The sequence below is a fragment of the Oncorhynchus mykiss genome, chromosome 15 (genome assembly GCF_057628025.1).
Source record: "Oncorhynchus mykiss isolate SJ-2025 chromosome 15, ASM5762802v1, whole genome shotgun sequence".
NCBI classification, from domain to species: Eukaryota; Metazoa; Chordata; class Actinopteri; order Salmoniformes; family Salmonidae; genus Oncorhynchus; species Oncorhynchus mykiss.
Window position 1 is genome coordinate 60,343,122 of NC_143036.1, and position 21,231 is coordinate 60,364,352.

Genomic DNA, 21,231 nt, shown 5'->3' on the forward strand with positions numbered 1-21,231 from the left:
GAATAACCTAATAACTAATGTTTGGACAAACGAGCTATAATTATCACACTCAAAACATAACAAGCACTTTTCTGAGTAATCAGACGATTAATAGTACCCTGTTAAATTTCTCACAAACCACTATGACAGGCCACATTTCTAGTGAACACTTTTACTTTTGATGACTACATGGAGGACATTAGTCTGTTTCTACCCAGCGGAGCCTAATCTTGTTTTTTTGATCGCTTCATATTTCTTCAGTAAAATTCTTGGGTCTGAAATGACTCGAAAGCTGAGGGTGGTCTGATGAGACTGTTGATAGTAGTGCATTAAAGAGATTTGCCCATCACAATTTATAAACAACCCTACATCATTATGCTCAATCAGATTTGAGCCATTTTACTGGTAGTCTCTATATACAAAGACTTGTTATTGTCCTGTAGCATTGTTTTTTTTTTTAGGTGGTTTATAGGCTGGTCTATGTATTAGTCTATACCAGGGAACTCTGTCGGGGTCTCGACCTACTTTCTAGAGTTAAAATACTAGAATACACAAGGTGCAATTTCAAAATGTGGTTGTGTATCAGCAGTTTCTCTTATGTCAATCACTGATAGTCAGTCAATTAGCTCATGTCGGCTAATCGTTTTTTAGATTAGTGGTCAGCTATCTAAACTTGTTATCATTGAGGAATTACGACCAGGGGGCCCCCATTGATTTTGTTAGTCAGTCTCACTCGGTTATGATATTAAAAAATGATAACATTTCTCTCCACCCTGTTGCAAAATGAATAGAATTGTATAAAATGACACTGAACAAAAATATAAACGTAAAGTGTAGGTCCCATGATTAATGAGCTGAAATAAAATATCCCAGAAATGTTCTATACGCACAAAAGCGCATTTCTCTCAAATTTTGCGCTCAAGTTTGTTTACATCCCTGTTAGTGAACATTTCTCCTTTGCCAAGATAATCCATCCACCTGACAGGTGTGGCATATCAAGAAGCTGATTAAACAGCATGATATTACACAGGTGCACCTTGTGCTGGAGGTTTTGTGTCACAACATAATGCCACAGATGGCTCAAGTTTTGAGGGAGTGTGCAATTGGCATGCTGACTGCAGGAATGTCCACCAGAGCTGTTGCCAGTGAATTGAATGTTAATTTCTTTACCCTAAGCTGACTCCAATGTCCTTTTAGATAATTTGGCAGTAAGTCCAACCGGCCTCACAACCGCAGACCACAATCTATGGCGTTGTGTGTGGGGGCGAGCGGTTTGCTGACATCAACGTTGTGAACAGAGTGCCCCATGGTGCAGATTATAACATGCCTTGTCTCTGTTGTTGCTTCATTCATTCTGTGATCCGTGCCTGAGCTTCCAACACTTTCATGGTTGAACTGATTTCAGTCACCTGAAATCAGTGACTGGTATTATGATCCCATCACAAGGTATTATGACGGGATGGGCTATAGTGAAATGGAAGTGTGGATACAGACGAAATCCTGTCTGTCATTCAGTGGTATTAAAGTCTTATTTTTCCACTGTGTTATTGGTGATTGGTCAACAAGGAGTTGTCAAACTGTCAGAATGACCACTTCATGATCAGAGTTATGGTAACACAAGGTACATCTATGCTTCAGTAGAGGACGCCATGCTGTGTATTGAGATTTAGCAGCCAGATTCACTTCGAAATTGGACGTCCATCCATGTCCCGAGGATGTCTGGAGATGCCTTCAGAATCCTGCTAGGGCATTGTGGACGGAGATGGTGAATGAGCGTTAGCCACCCAGTGCTAAACAGTCGTTTTACATGTATTTGTTTTAACCCTATCCTTAACCTTGTTAGTTCTAGATCTGTCATTTTCATTGAAAGCAAATCTAAGAAGTAGTAGTTCTGTCATATGCTCTATTTCTATGCTTCCTATTCTTATGTTTTGGTTTTGTGTCTTTTACCTTCGGTTTTGTACACCAACTTCAAACAGATGAAAATACAATCTTTTCGGTTATTGAAAATATATGTCACAGCGTTTTAAATGGTACAATGATTCTCTACACTATACAGTTAAAGGTGAAATATGCAGAACTCGTTCCACCATTTCCTGGTTTCTAAAATTCAAATAGTTAGTTTAATTTCAGTTTAGGCTACATTTCTTGTTTTGTCACTGAAATTAGGCCATCTATTTGAATTTTAGCAACCAGCAAATGGCGGCACGATTTCTGCACATTGCATCTTTTAACTGTTGAGTTGTTTTTGTTTGAACTCTATCCCAGCCCTTAACTCTTAACTTAACCATTCAGAATGAGAGACAGCAGTGGTGCAACCCCAGATGCAGATGCTGCAGTAGGAGCAACTCTTGGTGTCCAAAAAACGTAGACAATTTACGTTTGGAGCCACTTCTAAATTTCACATTTGGAGAAACATCTGCAGTGCAGTGATTAAAGCAAAGGTTAAAGGCTCTTGTAGTGTATGACTAACTGAGGTCAAACCACTCACTGACTCAAACTAAACACGATCAAAACAAGATTCGGCTCCCCTGGGGAAGAACGGAATAATTACAATAAACTTGCCAAGTGATATTTCATAAAGTCGAAGTTGGGCAAGAATGGAGAGAGGAATGATTCACTGAACCACTCCTCTGTCATAAAGTATGTGTTTACTAGAAATGTGGCCTGTCATAGAGGTTTGTGACAAATTGAACATTATTATTCATCTGATTAGAAAAATCTGCCGTTGTGTCCTTGATCAAGGCACTTAACCCTAATTGCTGCTGTAAGTCGCTCTGGATAAGAGCGTCTGCTAAATGACTCAAATGTCAAATGAACTCATTCGGCTGCTAGATGAACAGTCTACCCTGGCGAATGGTCCTCGTTTAATGAAGTTAGATCAAAGCTGAATCAATGTCTGCATACAAGATCACATCATGATGGTATTCTACATAACTGAGTATTATAGTGTATTATAGTTTTCCTGTAAAACAAACACCACCTCATTTCTTATGAGATTTCAAGGTGATTGTGGCATGCTACAGTTTGATAACCCATCTACACTAAAATCTGCCCACTGTCCATAATTCTAAACCACACTGTAGGCTACTTCAGAACAACGCTGTATAACTCCAGAAGAGCTAAATGTATCTCCTCGTGAAACTGATTGAGATCAAATAGTTGGCATGCAGACGGTGCATGGATGTTTCACCGGTAAAACTTGAAGAATTATTATTCCAGAGTGAAAGTGAGAAATGTGCAGGGAGGGTACCACAAAAATGTGTGCGTAAATCCCCCCCACATGCGCAGAACGTGATTTGGATCTTCAGCTCTGGGGAAGAAGGGATATAGGCGGGGACAGGGCGGTTACCTACGGATTCGCAGTCTCGGCCTGTTCGCAAACTTGTTGTACCAGACCAGATCCCTCCCCCGCACACCTCCCCAAATCCACCTTCAACCCCCCCATGCTGTCTTGCTCTTTGGCCCAGCTGGAGGGGGTTGAGGCAGGTAAACAACCTACGAACAATAGGCTACTTCCATAGTTCTCTGCTCCCCCTCAACCCTCCAGGTTTGACCTGCATGCTCGCCCGGAGAGCCAAAATGTTGCCACAATAAAAACAGGGCAGGGGGGTTGAGTAGCTGACTAGAAGGTGTTTGCTGTAAATGCTGCACACTTGTATCGCCAGTCCTGGCTGGAATCAGGGTTCCTTGAAAAACCTGAAGCCACAAGTTGTAACTTTCCAAGCTTCTTTCACCACCCATTTTTTTCTCTTCTGCATGTTTGCTTGGTGGGTTAGCTAGATTGTGTGTGTGTGCTCTCTATGAATGTGTCATGACAAACCTGTGGTTCTTGGTTACCTCCACACTGTTTGGTAGCAACCCATAGAAGCCCTGGTTGTGTGCACTGAGAAAAACTCACTTAAGTAAACTATTGAGTAACCAGGGGATGTTTGTCTGGTGTGAATTCTAGCGCTGGTATTGTGTTTAATGGCTGCTCTGTGATGGTTTTAGTGGGGCACTGCTGGATTAGAAGCCCTGTCCTCATCTCCCCTCCAATAGCTGCCGAAGATACCTTTTTTAAAGGTTGATTGGCAATAAGACAGAGGAATGAGGGAGGAATGGAGACCACAGGAAATTGGGGAACAGGTATAGGTGGAAAGTGAATGGGAAGAATGGAGCGAGAACAAAGGAGGCAAATTCCAAATAGTGAGAAATGGGGCAATACAGGAGTTGGTGTATCAGAAACGAAACTGTTTTTGTTTTTCTCTTTCTCTTGGCCCACTCAATCTGGCAGTGCCTGGGCTTGATATGATCACACTGAAGCCGTGACTCATTATAGTATATGAACACCCGTAGGCCTATGCTCTTCCTGCCTGCTCAAATAAGGACTCACTGACCAAATGTATATAGGAAGGAATAATCCACTAATATTAGGTTCATTCCAGACCATATCTGCCATTTGTTGTACCTGAACTCCTGCACCAAACTCCCACCACCAGGGGGCAATGGTTCCACCTCTTGTTGAGTGAATTAGTCCCCTTGGAAAGTGTTGGCTGTTATGTTTTATCCAGAACTCTAATAAACACTAGCCTTTTCCTGTACTGCTGGTGTGGAGGGCATGTTCAGTTCAGTCCGAACTGTAAGCCCCAGGGCTCTGTTTGTTCCTGGCAGGGAGGTACCATGGTGGAATAGAGGGTAATGCTATGGTTGAGGTGACTCACTCCTGCCTGCCTCTCTGTGTGTGGGGGGGGGGGGGGGGGGGATAGTAAAGTGTGTGAGAGGGTAGTATTAAGTAAGTAAGTAAGTGTGTGTGAATACACGTTTGTTTGTCAGACCTTTCCTACAGCTGACTGGGTGTTTGGGCCCAGCAAGTTGAGCTATTTTGTGTTTGGTTGTGTTCACAGCCCACCCACGGGTGATGGACCAGACAGAGTGGTGACTCAGCCTCAGGTCTCCCCACACAGAGTGACTAACACTGAGATGCACCGTGTTGTCTTCCCTGTGTCTGGATGATTGCACGATAAAGACTCTTTTCACAGACACAGGTTTTCATTTTCTCCACTGAAAGTGTACACTGGGGCAGTGGTGTGTTTTATAGTCTATCTCCTCCAGACTGTCTGTTTCCTGGTTCATATTCCAGCAAACAGACATTTTGTAAATATTATTATTCAGTCTTACCTGAATAATCATTCACACCATCCTCCCTTCTGGCAAACTGCTCTCCCTTTTTCACAAGTAATCTAATCATCCCCCAAATCAACATGTAGTCAGACTTTCCCCCTGGGCTGTTAATTTGCATTTGATTCCTTACCCGGAGCTGTGAATCCTAGCCACTTGTTGGGTCAGTTTGTGGAGTGGACTCTGCTTGTGGAGTGATGTATGCCAGACTGTCAGAGCCCTGTTGGTCTGTATAACACAATCAATTTAACCTATAAACAGACAGCCCTGACGAACACATTCTCAACCATGGTGCCAGTCCTCATTTAGTTTAGCAACAATGACCCATCTGTGTTTTCTCAATTCTGTCACCGCACACACACACACACAAGCTTAGTTGCATATGTCCTGTTTCACACCTTAGTATTGACACAGGAGGGTGAATTCGAGCCTTCACATTGGTCTAATTTGTTTGCTCAACACACACGCAAGCACACACAGACTGTGGCTAAATGACTAGCAAGGTTTTACATCCCTTCCACCACATAGCACCTCAGCACATTATCCAGTCCATCACACAGTCAACACCTTGGAATCTGCAGTCCATTTGCGCAGCAGTTATGAGTATGTAGCAACGTGTAGGGTTGAGTGGCTTGCCACAGGTGTTTTCACATCTCTAATCACGTCTCAGTTCACTTTTATTCAGATGGAGCATGATTGTGTCTGGCAGGAAAAGGGAAGCAAGCTTGTCTTTTACTTTAAAACTCTGCTTCAGAATGACCTGAGTTTAGTTTCTCACTTCTTTGTACTGTTAAACTGGGTGCAGATGAAATGCCCCCCCCCCCCCCCCCCTTAAAGGGATACTTTAGGATTTTGTCAATGAAGCCCTTTATCTACTTCCCCAGAGTCTGATGAACTTGTGGATACCATTTTTATGTCTCTGTGTGCAGTTTGAAGGAAGTTGCTAATTAGTGTTAGCTCAATGGAAGTCTATAATATCTACTAGCATTCTGGGTAATAACGAACTAAACACCCCTAATTTAAATCCACCCCACACACTACACTTCTGCCCTCAATACACAGGGTGTGTATGTCTTGTGTGTGTGTGTGTGTGATATAATAAGGAGGTGAATGAGTGCGTCCCTCTTATTGATATTCTAATTGATCTTCCCCTTCCCCTGCTGATCAGAGCCTGGTAACAGCTCTCTGCCATTAGCTAAAGCAGACCACGAACACTGGTGCACTTTACACCTTTCACACCAGAAAGCCATAATTACTCACTCAATGAGGTGTGTTATTGATTACATGATGGTTCATTACTTATAGGTTGTGTTTGAACTAGATTCTATAGGTGGAAATGTACAACTGCTGTTTTCAAGGAATTTACATGATGAATTATCTGAATAGAATTCCTCTAAGCCTACTTTTGTACATGATTCATCAGTATGAGCTCAGAAGGCATTTCTCTATTGTGTTTAGTTTAAAAACACGAAGCAAGTTTCTCTCTGAGTTAGGGATGCTCAATTAATCTAATTTGGATCGAAATTGCAATATTGTTAGAGGCTGCATTTTTAAAAATGTTTTTCAATTATTTTTATGCCATGATTATAATATTCAAATGTAATAAGGGTCTCCAGGGAAACTCTGACCGACACTTTGGGTTCCTTCCCTTTCACAACATCTACTGTACCTGTCTTTTTCAGTAGTTGTCATGACAAACAACACCAACCATAGAATTGGAATACTCATTTTATTTCTATGATTCTTAGTGTTTTGATCTAAATCGGAAGTAAAATCGCAATCATAATATTGGGTTAAAAAATTGGGATTAGGTTATTTTCCCATATTGTGCAGTCCTAAATTGTTGGACGGTAACTTGTTCTCTGATGCGAGAGCAACAGATCTCTTATCAGATCTGTGACTGAATCAGCAACTAGCCCTGTTCTCTCTGCTATCTCCACTAAACACTGTATCTTAGCAGGGTATGTTTGTGTGCGTTTAGTCTCTGGCAGATTACTGCCTTGTTCAAACCAGAACTCTTAGAGATCATTGTTCTGTAATACTGTCTGTACATGATGCATTCCTTTTCCATGCACTTTAACAACAGACCTACATGGAATTCTCCCAGCACTTTTTTGTTTTAATGTGTGTGTGTGTGTGTCTCCAACAAAAAGCAAACGGGCTGCTTCACCTGTATAGCCCTTCACACTTCCAAGAAGAGTCTGATTCCTCCAAAAGTAACCCCCGTAAATGGTGGGAGGGGTTTGGAGAGCTTGGTCCTCCCTTTACCAAGGAGTATTTAAACCGCCCCCTCCCTAACTCCACCTCAGACCAAAGTTTAGAAAGAGAGAGCAGTAGTGTGTGGAGTGGATTTGTTCTACTCTCACAAAGATATTTTGAAGAAGAGAAAAAAAAACTATTTCATATGGATTAATGAAGACTAACTGGATATAGCAGAAACCTTGTTGGATTTTTTTACTCAACGCTATGGTGGCTTACGATGAACTGGGTAGCTTGGTGCCTATCAAACGGACTCTACAAGCTATAGACTGTCAGAACCGAGGCAACAAAGACTCAGAGGTGAGATACTGGGAGAAGAAGTGATTGATCTAGTATGTTCTTTCTGCTGGCTTTGTCATTTGGTATCAGTTGGATAGGAACTTGTTCTCTGCTGCGATAGCCACTGATCTCTTATCAGATCTGAGTGAATCAGCACCTTGCCCTGTTCTCTGCTATCAAATTTTATTTGTCACATGCTCCGTAAACAACAGCTTTGTCACAAGCGTATTTGTCACATACTTCGTATCTCACCTGAACACTGCACCTTACTTAGAAAGGTATGTGTGTGTGTGTTTAGTCTTTGGCAGAACCTTGAGCAGGCAGGAACCATATTTGTTCTTTGATATTATCACACTGAACATTGCTCAACAGGTTGAAGTTGAGGTCATAAAACTATCCATCCCTTTAGCTTTGCTGGCTTTTGTGTGAATCTATCTGCCCAGACAGGTAATGTATCCTATCCCTGGGGGTTGAGTAGTACCTCATCAGCACTGTAACAGCAGGGGACAAATAGCCATACAGAGATCAACACCATGTTTTCAACTTCTCACCAAATGTTTCATTCCAATAACATTCTAACTTGGAATGTATGTGGTTTGAAGTTGGAACTTAATGCCAACATTACTGCACATTTAAATGTTCCAGTTGGGATTCCCCCAGCCCCATTTCTCCGAGCCCTGGGGGAGTGAGTGCAGTGAAGCGGCTCTCAGGTGTGAGTGCTCACACAGAAGGCTGAGAGCATTCCTCACACACAATTAAAGGGAGGGGGGGGGGGTGGTAAAACCCAGGTGTGCCTCTTCTTCTCTGACTCACACAGAGCCACTGGTCAGCAGAAGCCTTTCTTACTCACTTCTCTAGTCTCCTCCCTTCCCCCATTCAAGGTTTTTGTGGTTATATTTCGGAAGGGGTTTCAGGGGGAAGCCAGCGGCTACATTGTCGGTAAATCAGAAAGAAGAAGTTGAGTTCTTCAATGAAGTGAGTAGTCGTGTATGGAAACCTAAGTCACCCCACAGTTATACTTTGATGAGCTCTTTCGTTGGAGTCCAGGGTAAACCATGGCGTTCCACTCCCTCAGAGCCCTGCTATCAGCTATGCTGTAATGAGAGAGAGAGAGAGAGATGCAGCAGAGAGGGACAGGACAGCCAAGCCAGCAGGGATTAACACATGTGGGGTTACATCAAAGGGAGGCCAGGGGCACAGGAAGGGGCTATTGGGGGGGGCCGGCTGAAAAAGTGGATGCATTTAGTTGATGAGCCTTTGGCTTTCTGGTTGGAGATAACGAAGTAGAAGGATAATTGTGGAGAGGAGGAAGGGAGGGGCATTGTTATTAAAAGGGGCCAATATAGGACATTAGGGAAGATTTGAGTGAGTGCCCATGGTCCCTCAATCTGTGGTGGGGGAGGGGGGGGGGGGGGTTGTTCCAAAGACGGTACAGAACGATACAGCCCAGCAGCACAAACCCCGGATGTGTCTGGCTTCCTGAAGGGAGCGAGACTGAACAGTATTCCAGGGAGTTCCCTGTAGTCAAACTGCCTGGACTAGGACTAGTTTCTATCAGTCTGCATGTTGTCTCTCCAGCTGATAGTAACACTGGGTGGGCGTACAAAGAACAGCACTAGTGGCCTTTGTTATTCCAGGGCCAGTCCCCAAATGACAGGAAAGGCACAATGGGCAACACACGTTTCCAAAGTTTACATTGGAAGACCCCTTGATTTCCAAAGCAAATTCCCCCTCTGTTTCCATTGTCCAATGGGGTTTACAGCAGAACTAGTTGGACACAGTGTGGCTGTTATGGTCCTCTCTCCACTCAGTAATGAGGCCCATTAAAATACATTCCTAGAGAGGTTTAAACCAGACCTGTGTTTTAGGATTGGGATTCCTTTCTGACCGCACCACTGTCAGAGCGGTTCGGATGTGGTCAGCGCTGGTCCTCTCGGTTTATTGTCTCTGGGATACAGTGGTTTAGATAAGTTCCTGGACTGTCTGGCGGTCCTGGTCAAAGACCCCGACCACATTTGGACCATGACCCTAGCTGGCTGCAGCCACAGTGGCTTTCACACCAGACTCTGGGGTGGATCTGTTCTGCAGCTGTGGTCTGCTTTTGGGGCCAGGAGGAGCCTGAATGGCTCTCTGTTCCCCCAGTTTTGCTGAGCCAAGGCAAAACCCCATTCATCCTGAGTCAGGAGAAGCATTATATTTATGGTTGTTTTTGAAGAGGTCTCTCTCAGTCTATGAATTCATTACCTCAGATCTGCAGTGCTTTGATATGTTTGCTGCTGTTTGCAGCAGGCCAGTGCATTGGCAGGGGAGAGTTGCGCTCAGTACAGGGGAGTGAAGCGGGATTACCTGGTGTGATGCTTCTCTCACGCGACAAGGGCTCCAGGGCCTGTTCCGACTCGTACCCACAAACCCCACACCACCCCCTGTGACTCCTAAAAAAAAGACTGAGACTTCCAGTATTCTAGTGCCTGTTTAGGACGAGGCCTGTTAGTTCCTCTCTATCTCTCACTGGTGGTCTTTCGTCTAGAGTCTCACATCAGTTTTACTCTGGCTGTCCAAACACAGCACCGTCCTGTCTCGTACCTCACTGAACTCTGGGAGACGGGAGTTAAATGATGAGGCCTTTTGTCTTCCTATGTTTGAGTGACTGAACAGTCCCAGTCTCACGGTCCGTTTGCTGTAGTTAAGCCATAATGCTGAGTAGTTGTGTGTGTGTGTGTGTGTGTTGGACAGCTGAGAGCGGGGGTCCCGTGCATTCCTGGCATGCCTCCAGGCCCCTTCTCTGGTCGGCGCCTCTGGGCTGCAGTCTGAAAGGGGGTCTTTGTGCTCCCCCAGCCTGCCCTGGGCTCCTCAGTGCTCACATGATGGAGGCAACAGCTGCTGGGGCTGCTGCTTCCTCCCGACCGCTGTCTCTATGGCCTGACCCCAGCTCCAAACCCGTCCTCCCTTGTGGAGGGAGTGTCATCAATAGGGATTCATGGCTGTCATCATCAGGGCCATGTCATATCAGTAATGGGGAAGCTTCTAACTGTTTCCTGTTGAGGCTTCTGCTAAAGGAGTTGACGTTCTGATGGTTGAGGTTTATGATAAAGGAAGTTGAGAATCTGAGGCCTAATCTGTGTTTCCCCCCCCCTCTCTCTTCTCCAGGAACCCAGCAACAAGCGTGTCCGTCCTCTTGGCAGAGTGACCTCGCTGGCTAACTTCATCTCCCCCGTGAGGAATGGGGCCGTCCGGCGCTTCGGCCAGACCATTCAGTCCATATCCTTCCGGGGCGATGGCAATGGTGGCAAGACGCCGGGCGTGCCCCAGAAGCCATGCAGTAAGGCGGCGGCGCCCACGCCGCCCAAGAGACGCAACAGCACGCTGTGGTCGGAGACCTTAGACGTCCACCAGAAGGGCACCTTCTCCACCAAGGAGATCAAGAGACAGGAGGTGAGAGTCAACACCATCACCATAGACTTCTCAAATCTCTTTTCACACAAATCCCAATAGAGAAAGAATGGGAACTCGGCTGCAACCATAGATGGTGTGATTAGATTAGAATGGTGTGAGGTGAGAGACTGAACCACATACCTGATGTCTAGTTCGGCTGGCCCTGCTAAAGCGCTCCAGATGACTGAGTGCGCTCCAGGTCACAAAGCCAGACGCCACTGTATTCAGCCTAGCCCGGTACAGAGTTATTAAAGCCAGAGGGCTGGGCGCTTTTCCTGCTGCCCCCCCCTTGCACTGTTTTTCTCTTTTGATTCTCATACAAGAGTTCAGACTTTTGTTTGGTTTGAAAGTCCCCTCGGTATTTGTGCTGAGTGAGCTAAGTGGGGTTAGAAGCGGTCAGGGCCCAGTCTGTCACCAGTCTGTTCCAGAGCTGGTGTCTGACGTCACTAATGTACCCCTGGCCTGGCAGACCTCTCAACCAACTGTCAGAATACTCTCAAACCATAAACAACACAGAGAGAGTAATTGAGAGAGAAGGGACACAAGAATTTGGCAACTCATTGACCTCAGTAATTTGGTGTTGATTTGTCCTCTTACTTTAATATGTCCTCAGTAATTTGGTGTCCTTTTTAGTTTAATGTGTTTTAATTTGGCATGGCCTCCTGTTCCATGGTGTTTTAAACATCTCCTTCGTCCTCAGGCCATATTTGAGTTGACTCGCGGAGAACAGGACCTGATTGAGGACCTCCAGCTCGCACGCAAGGTTCGTACTTTAATTCAAACCCTCCGAGAGTACATATCAGGCAAACAGATTAAATCTGACTAGTTGGCAGCTCTCCTCTAAACATGACCGACCATTACCAATGAGCTATAAAAATATCTCACTAAAACCTTTCTTCCAGAGCTATTCTTAGGCTCCCACTCTCTTTCTAAATAAACCGTAAGCTGTTGAATGACCGCTTGGCTCTATTTTCTCTCTCCTCCAGGCGTACCACGACCCCATGCTGAAGCTGAGTATCATGTCGGAGGAGGAGCTGAGCCATATCTTCGGGGACCTGGATGCCTACATCCCCCTCCACGAGGACCTGCTGGCCCAGCTGGCCACAGCCACCGGCCCCGACGGCACCGTGGGACAGATAGGACAAATCGTCGTCAGCTGGGTACGTACCAGGGCCCGTGCCCACTCAATTCTGGCCTCTCTCTATCTTTCTCTACCTGTGTGTTTAGCAGGGACTAAAGTGTTGATGATGTCATAAAGATGCCCCTTTATGACATGACGTATCTGTATGTTTATCTAGCAGTGAATGGCCAAAGTGCTAACGGTACGCTACATCTCTCTCCCCTCCAGTTGCCAGGGCTGAATGCATACCGAGACTACTGCAGTAACCAGGTGGCGGCCAAGGCCCTGTTGGACCAGAAGAAACAGGACCGGAGGGTGCAGGACTTCCTGCAGCGCTGCCTGGAGTCTCCCTTCAGCAGGAAGCTGGACCTGTGGAGCTTCCTTGACATCCCCCGCTCCCGCCTGTTCAAATACCCCCTCCTGCTCAAAGAGATCCTCAAACACACGATGCCCGAGCACCCTGACACGCCCCACCTGGAGCTAGCGGTGAGTGGAGACGCCCACAAACACTTATGAATACAGCGTTCTGAAACATCAAATATATCATTGTATCCTATCAGTTTGTGACTATAACTGTGTGTATTTGTCTCCAGATCACCATCATCCAGGGTGTGTTGTCTGACATCAACATGAAGAAGGGTGAGTCAGAGAGCCAGTACTACATAGACAAGCTGGAGTATCTGGACGACAGGCAAAGAGACCCGCGCATCGACCAGTGCAAGAGTCTGTTGTGTCACGGCGAGCTACGCAACAAGAGCGGAACAGTGAGTTTAGAACACACACGCATACACACACATTATAATGCTAAAATATGCACACTCGCACTGCAATCCACCTAGAGCAATGACTCTTCCCTGGCTCCTTCTAACCCTCACGTGCACAAACATGAGCTCTGCACCCCCACATAAGGCAATCGGGGCCAAAACTTGGACCTTTTTTCATTTAAAACGAACCGAATAACACATGAATTACATAATCACATGACAATCTCTACCAATGATTAATCCTCAGGAAAATAAAAATCTGTTGGCAGATGAGAATGTGAGAAACAATGCCTGAAATTAAACAAAACCTTTGCAATGATCTGATTTTTAACATATATATATTATTTATTCCTTTCTTTTGTCCTCCAGAAGCTGCATGTGTTCCTGTTCACAGAGCTGTTGGTGATGACCCGGCCTGTGACGCGGAACGAGCACCACTGTTTCCAGGTGTACCGGCAGCCAATCCCGGTGCAGGACCTGGTGCTGGAGGACCTGCAGGATGGAGACGTCAAAATGGGTGGCTCCTTCAGAGGAGCATTCAGTAACTCAGACAAAGGTGAGCCCCTGACCCCTCACCTATGACCCCTCCCCTATGACCTTCCATGTCTATCTGGAGGTTAAAGCCTGTAGCTGAAACTGATGGTTAATCTAAAGTCTTGTTCTCTGCTCATCTCCTCAGCCAAGAACATCTTCCGTGTGCGTTTCCATGACCCGTCTCGGGGCCAGTCCCACACGCTGCAGGTCAACGACGTCTTCCACAAGCAGCAGTGGCTCAACTGCCTGCGCAGCGCCATCTCCGTCCACCACCCCGCCGACGTCACCACGCCCACTTCCTCCCCGGCAGCCGACGCCCACTCCAAGCGGCACTCCTCCAAAATCTCCTCCGTCGTCCACACGGAGGAGGCCGACGAGAACTGCCCTTTGACGCCCGCAGGTGCAACCTCCGCCTCCAGTTCTCTATGCGGGGACGAGACCCCCAGTCCCACCTCAACGTCTCCCTCCTCCCGCTCCTCATCCTCCTCTTCATCACCACTATCCTCCCCGTCGCCCAAACACAAAACCAAAAAGGACAAGCGCTCCCTCTGTGCTTTAGGGAAGAGGAAGGAGACCATGGTGTAATTAGAGGGGAGAAAATGGACTCCTGGGCGAGTGTACAATATGTTTGTACATAAGGAGGGGGGAGGGGGGGGGGGGGGCTGTGTGTCCCCTCCCCATGGGACTTTTATTTATGCATCTGTGTGTTTATTACAACAGTGTTTTGTGTTACTGTCCCCATTGGCAGCTATTTACATTACCCTTCCATCCCTCCACTGTTTGGTTCTGTCCACAAAGGGGCTAAGTGCATACCATTCAGTATTCTGGAGAGGCCTGCTTGGCTTTCAGTAATTAGATAGAAGTCGTGCATATAGTCCTGTTTACTATTTGATTTTTTTTTAAATTGAAGTTTTACTCCTTTTTTTTCCCAATCTGAAATGACTGTAGCTCTATGTTTAAAACAGCACTGTTTCTATCTTTTTGCTGTTGTTATTTCACACTTTTTGGGGAGGTGGATAGAAGGGAAGAGTTTCAACAATAGATGAGATACGAAACTGAAAACTATACATTTTGATAAGTCTGATTTGTAGCTGTACTGGAGGACGGGTCTTATTTTTGTACATTCCTAATAACAGATATTTTTTTATGGTCCGGCCACCTTTTTGCATCACCTGCAGTTGAAGGCATTAACTTTAATCCAATCGCATTTTAATGGGGAAAAAACATGAATTGCTACAGAATGTAGTAATTTTATGTCAAAACGCATATCAAATGAGATTTTGTTTTACTATAATGTAAAAACAATTTAAACTGAGCCATGTTGGTTTAAAAAGCTGACTCTTCCAAATGAAAATTGATCACTTTTCAACGTAGCAATCTTACATGGAGCTTTAGTTGTTGACACTGCCACTCCCCAGCCACAGTACTGGCAGGGGCATATACATGCTTGTCTGATGGGTTGGGATCTACTAAGGAGATGACGTATAGCTGAAAGAAACCACAAAGATGGGTTGAGAAAAGCAAAAGAGTATGTTAGAAGAAGACTTAAGAGATGTGGAAAAAAGAGGGAAATGTTGAATGTGTTTGAACTGAGAAGTTGGGGGTTTTTGTTTTCAAGGTGTGTGTAGCCACTAGCCACGCAATGATGGAGCTGTGATGTGGTGCCTTGTCCAAAAATGGAGGTTTGAGGCACTGGTCAAAAGCCAGTGAGAAAAATGAAAAGAAAGACTATGTATGTTATAGGGAGAAAACAGATGAAGGTGTTATGAAAGTTTTGAAGAAGGAAAATGAATGAGGTTTGACTGTTTGAAAAGGGGATGGTAAAGAACTGTACTGAAAAGTAAAGGGCTGTGATATGACTGCCATGGCCTATATGCAATGTGGTGTAAAAACAACACAAAAATCTATAATAAAGATCTGTGTAAGAGTTGCATCTGACCTCTTGAGTTACTATCTTCCTTTCTATTTTCTACCTCAGTGGACTGAATGATCTGACCTGAAAAACTACATGTGTCATACATAAACACACCATCATCATCATCATTGGCTGTTGGTTGCTGTCTTGGTAACTGTTTTTGAGTTATCTGAATTGTTTAGATGGTTAATGGCGTGACGACAATGTTTACACCATTATGGCATCTCTTAGTCTTGCTTATAACAGGCAAATCACATTTACGTAAGTATTCAGACCCTTTACTCAGTACTTTATTGAAGCACCTTTGGCAGCGATTACAGCCTTGAGTCTTCTTTGGTATGATGCTACAAGCTTGGCACCTGTATTTGGGGAGTTTCTCCCATTCTCTACAGATGCTCTCAAGCTCTGCCAGGTTGGATGGGGAGCGTCACTGCACAGATGTTCAATCTGGCTCAAGTCCGGGCTCTGGCTGGGAAACTCAAGGACATTCAGAAGCTTGTCCCAAAGCCACTGCTGCTTTGTCTTGGCTGTGTGCTTAGTGTCGTTGTCCTGAGCGCAAATAAACTTTGATTTGATTTGATTTTTTGCTGCCATCACCATGCTTCACCGTAGGGATGGTGCCAGGTTTCCTCCAAATGTGACGCTAAAAGGCCAAAGATTTCAATCTTGGTTTCATCAGACCAGATAATCTTGTTTCTCATGATCTGAGAGTCTTTTAGATGCCTTTTGGCAAACTCGAAGCAGGCTGTCATGTGCCTTTTACTGAGTAGTGGCTTCTGTCTGACCACTCTACCATAAAGGCCTGATTGGTGGTGTGCTGCAGAGATGGTTGTCCTTCTGGATGGTTCTCCCATCTCCATAGAGGAACTCTGGAGCTCTGTCAAGTGACCATCGGGTTCTTGATCACCTCCCTGACCAAGACCCTTCTCCCCCAAGCTCTTAGAAGAGTCTTGGTGGTTCCAAACTTATTCCATTTAAGAACGATGGAGGCCACTGTGTTCTTGGGGACTTTCAAAGCTGCAGAAATGTTTTGGTACCCTTCCCCAGATCTATGGCTTGACATAATCCGGTCTCAGAACAGACAATTCCTTCGACCTCATGGCTTGGTTTTTGCTCTGACATGCACTGTCAACTGTGGGACCTCATATAGACAGGTGTGTACTTTTCCAAATCATGTCCAATCGACTGAATTTACCACAGGTGGATCAATGGAAACAGGATGCACCTGAGCTCAATTTTGAGTCTCGGAGGAAAGGGTCTGAATACTTATGCAAATAAGGTCTATATTTTTTATTTGTAATACATTTAGAAAAAAACCTAAAAACATGTTTTACTTTGTCGTTATGGGGTATTGTGTGTAGATTGATAAGGGCATTTGTTTATTTAATCATTTTTTAGAATAAGGCTGTAATGTAACAAAATGTAGAAAAAGGGAAGAGGTTTGAATACTTTCCGAAGGCACTGTACCTCAGTCTGTCCGCAGGTCTTCCATTCCTCACAACACCACTGACCGTATTAACAGAAAAGCCTCACTCTGAAAGGGGGGACTTAACGGACGGACCATCAAAACCCTTTAATACCATTAGCATGTTAACAGTGGCAATTGGGGGTTCATATCGGTTGTTATGACAAGAGAGACCAGATTTTGTGTTTTTTAACCTTTATTTAACAACAATTTCTTATTTAGAATGACGACCTACCAAAAGCCAAAAGGCCTCCTGTGGAGACGTGGGATAAAAAAAAATATATATATAGGACAAAAAAAAGAGAGACAACATAACACTACATAGAGAGAGACCTAAGACAACAGCATAGCATGGCAACAACACATGACAACAACATGGTAGCAACAAAACATGGCAGCAGCACAACATGGTAGCATAAAAAAACATGGTACAAACATTATTGGGCACAGACAACAGCACAAAGGCAAGAAGGTAGAGACAAACTAACCACCAACCAAAGGACATCCAGCCAACTTGACACAACTGTTGGAAGCATTGGAGTCAACATGGGCCAGCATCCCTGTGGAACGCTTTCGACACCTTGTAGAGTCCATGACCCAACGAATTGAGGCTGTTCTGAGGGCAAAAAAGGGAGGTACAACTCAATATTAGGAAGGTGTTCTTAGTGTTTGGTAAACTCAGTGTATAAGGTGTGTGTCCAATAATGTGATTGGTAATATAGTGCCAACATAAGTATGGAGTTAAGTTGTGGGCTATGGGCGAGAGAGAGAGAGAGAGAGGTAGGGAGTCCATTGCAGACATCACTGTAAACACATTCATGTCCAGCAGCATAAAGTCCTGTTAGACTGGTTTAACTTACAGCCATTTTAATTGGTCTCTGTGCAGCCAGTGCTGCTTGGCAGGGCCGAGCTCGGGTTCAGCTTTAATGGAGAAATGGCCTCATGTCTGCTTTTCAGTAATAGGAGAATTCTCAGAGCATTCGCTCATTCTCTCCACAAAGCAAACCTGCTGTTGCATATTTACTTTAACCCAGGCCCTATATACACAAGTACATAATTGTTACAATTCAACAAATGGACACTTAACTTTATTTGCCAGTGAGGTAATATAAGGTTCCTATCAAGTGTCTGTAGTCAGTAGAAACTAAAACATTTACTCATATTGTTTTTATCTGCTTGAGGAAAGGGATATTCTGTGTTTTTTTCCTACAAAGAAAGTCCAAATGAGAAATGATTGTCAGTGATTGTCATTTAACAACTCTGACTGAGACTAAACATGAACCAGTGTCAGCTCACTACTTGAGGGGTTGTTAGGCTCCAAGCCCTCTGAAAGTATTGCACCACCCTCATCACTGTGTTCAACTCATGTTTCCTTTCTTGTGTTTTCCTTTGACCCCCAATAAGGAGAACTGAGTAACATCCATCGTTGTGCAACACTATTATACACAGTCTTACTTCGTCTTTGGAGCGGAAGGGAGGAGGGGAGTCACTCGGGAGAAAACCCCCAGGCGTTCGCTGTTGTCTTTTGTGCTTAAGGTGTTTCTAAACAAACAAGGGAACGTTTGGCTTAAAGTGGTCGATAAAACTGCCAAGCTCCCCATTAACAGTAACAACTGCGGTTGCGTAAAAGGGCTTTGTCTCAAGTGTGTACTTTTGAGGTGTGGATGTATGTAATTCAATGCATGGTCTTTGAAGCAGACAGTTACACCACATTATTCTTCATGAGGCTACAGAGTCAAAGCATTGCTCTGGACACTGTTATACCTGTAGAAATTGATATGGAAAGATATGCAGAGACCATATCAGAAAGTGATTGTGATACCACAGTGGCATCAGTTGTCAAAGTCATTGGGTCAGGGGGCATTCAACAAAGCTGGCTTGTATCCAGCATGGCAGGAAGCTGTCTCATTAGGCTATGTAGTTGAAGCTACCCGGTGTCCCAACAATCAATCAATGTACACCTCCGCAAACCATGGCCAAAAGCCCCTATTGCATGATACCATATAATCTCTACTAAATGTTGATATGTGAACCCTGAATAATGCACAAACAAACACATATCAAAACTCTCGTCCACCCTAAAAGAATGTTCCTCTCAGCAGCTCATGGGGACATGTAGTTGAAAGAGCTTATCCGGTAACACTCATCCTAAACCCCCCACCATGCAGCACTCATCCAAACTCTTCCGGATAGACAGCCTACTTCTCTATTACCCCTGGGGTGACAAAGAGACACAGGGATATGATTCAGACCAAGTAGGGAAGCAGCAACTTTTGTGTGACCAAGTGACTAAGTTACATATTACCTTAACAGTGCCATGGAAGTGACACTGTTACTCAGTTCCGGAATCAAAACAACTTGACCAAGACTACAATGGGGAAAGGCGATAACACACTCTCCTCTATACACACTCCCATATCAGTGCACTACCCCCGGGCTAGCTCAATGACCAAACCGTTTTTTATTTCCCTAATTGCGCAACCCCACATCCCAATGCTTTGGACAAGCTCCCCAAGTCAATTCTCACCACCCCCAGTGAAAATGTAAAACATATGCACGCACCTTAGAAATCAAATTGGATCTGAATTGTAATAAGTGAGGCCCATGAACAGCCAAAAGGTCAGCCTCCCCTACACACAAGTACATACATATTACAGAACAAGGATTATCATGTGATAGATGTTATGTTTGATGAAAAGCTCTCAACAGCGTTGCCTCCCTTGAGAGTTGTATGACTCTCAAGGTAGAAATTACTCACTTTGCACAGACCTAGGATCGGTTTTCCCAAATGAATCTCAAACTGAACTAATTTGGAGCTATACCTAACATATGACTTGAGACCAGTGCTTAAGGCAACTTCTATGGACTCCGGGTCACATGGGTACAAAGACGCCCCATTTGAAAGCCAGCCTTCATGTTTCTGTCACAGAAGCGGTCCTCCATCCTCACCCTGACACACCAGGGCATCAGAGTGTAGAATCAAAAGGCACGTTCAGTCACCACTAACACCGTGTCAACAGAACCTGTCAGCTAAATGCATTTTCCTCTAAGACAAACAGTCTCAGGGATTTCCGCCATAGACAGTCGCCTCAGGTGAGGGAATTCACCCTGAAAGACAGCTCAAAATGGACCCAAAATAAGATTAACCTGTTTCAGTCTGAAATGTAGCTTCAACTTTGTCTTGCTCTAACGGCAGTTATCAATCCTTCATTTTTTAAGCTCCAAAAGATACAGTGAAGAATACCACCAAATACCAATTAGGCCGTCATAAATGAGAATTTGTTCTTAACTGACTTGCCTAGTTAAATTAAGGTTAAATTAAAAAAAAATAAAAAAAATACAATTCAATACCACTGACATTTAGAAGTCCTTAATCATGCCTTCAAGTGCAGAAGGTCACTAGTTTAGCATAATGGGTGGATAAATCTCTATTGACAATGGGATAAACTTAATTGTGACTGAGTCATGTGTGGTATTATACTAATTTAATATGTAACCAATTGTCATCTTGACTATAACATTTTCTGGTTCATATCAATCTGATGCTCACCACTATCTTTCCAACCTAGTTTTTGAAGCATGATACCTCTGTGTAATCACTCTCACCCACATCTCAAATATTTAAACATAAAATGTTTAAATGGAAGATGTATAAAAGTGTATAAACATACAGGTGTGGCTTTTGGCGAGTAACCCAGAAACGACACACCTTGGTTAACTCACAAAACCAAAGGAATTAGCAGTAGGGGAAAAATACTTGAAATCAAATCAAATTGTATTTGTCACATACACATGGTTAGCAGATGTTAATGCGAGTGTAGTGAAATGCTTGTGTTTCTAGTTCTGACAATGCAGTAATAACCAACGAGTAATCTAACTTAATTTCACAACAGCTACCTTATACACACAAGTGTAAAGGGATGAAGAATATGTACATAAAGATATGAATGAGTGATGGTACAGAACAGCATAGGCAAGATGCAGTAGGTGGTATAGAGTACAGTATATACATATACTGTATATAAACATTATATTAAGTGGCATTGTTTAAAGTGGCTAGTGATACATTTTTTACATGTATGGCAGCAGCCACTCAATGTTAGTGGTGGCTGTTTAACAGTCTGATGGCCTTGAGATAGAAGCTGTTTTTCAGTCTCTCGGTCCCAGCTTTGATGCACCTGTACTGACCTCGCCTTCTGGATGATAGCAGGGTGAACAGGCAGTGGCTTGGGTGGTTGTTGTCCTTGATGATCTTTATGGCCTTCCTGTGCCATCGGGTGGTGTAGGTGTCCTGGAGGGCAGGTAGTTTGCACCCGGTGAAAGT

General features: G+C 44.3%; 1 protein-coding gene across 2 annotated transcripts in view; it reads left to right on the top strand.

Annotated features, from left to right (window-relative positions):
- net1 (neuroepithelial cell transforming 1) overlaps positions 1 to 15,465 on the top strand; it is a 31,852-nt gene extending 16,387 nt beyond the window's left edge. Inside the window, exons 1-8 of one of the 2 annotated variants that reach the window (XM_021563733.3) lie at positions 7,442 to 7,698; positions 10,825 to 11,109; positions 11,810 to 11,872; positions 12,096 to 12,269; positions 12,458 to 12,715; positions 12,823 to 12,993; positions 13,363 to 13,549; positions 13,673 to 15,465. In XM_021563733.3, coding sequence (XP_021419408.2) covers positions 7,606 to 7,698; positions 10,825 to 11,109; positions 11,810 to 11,872; positions 12,096 to 12,269; positions 12,458 to 12,715; positions 12,823 to 12,993; positions 13,363 to 13,549; positions 13,673 to 14,112 — 1,671 coding nt within the window. In that variant the 5' untranslated portion in view covers positions 7,442 to 7,605 and the 3' untranslated portion in view covers positions 14,113 to 15,465. Of the gene's footprint in view, positions 1 to 7,441; positions 7,699 to 10,824; positions 11,110 to 11,809; positions 11,873 to 12,095; positions 12,270 to 12,457; positions 12,716 to 12,822; positions 12,994 to 13,362; positions 13,550 to 13,672 lie in introns of those variants that run through there. The other variant, XM_036944734.2, reaches the window with a different exon arrangement.
- The last annotated feature ends 5,766 nt before the right edge of the window (positions 15,466 to 21,231 follow it).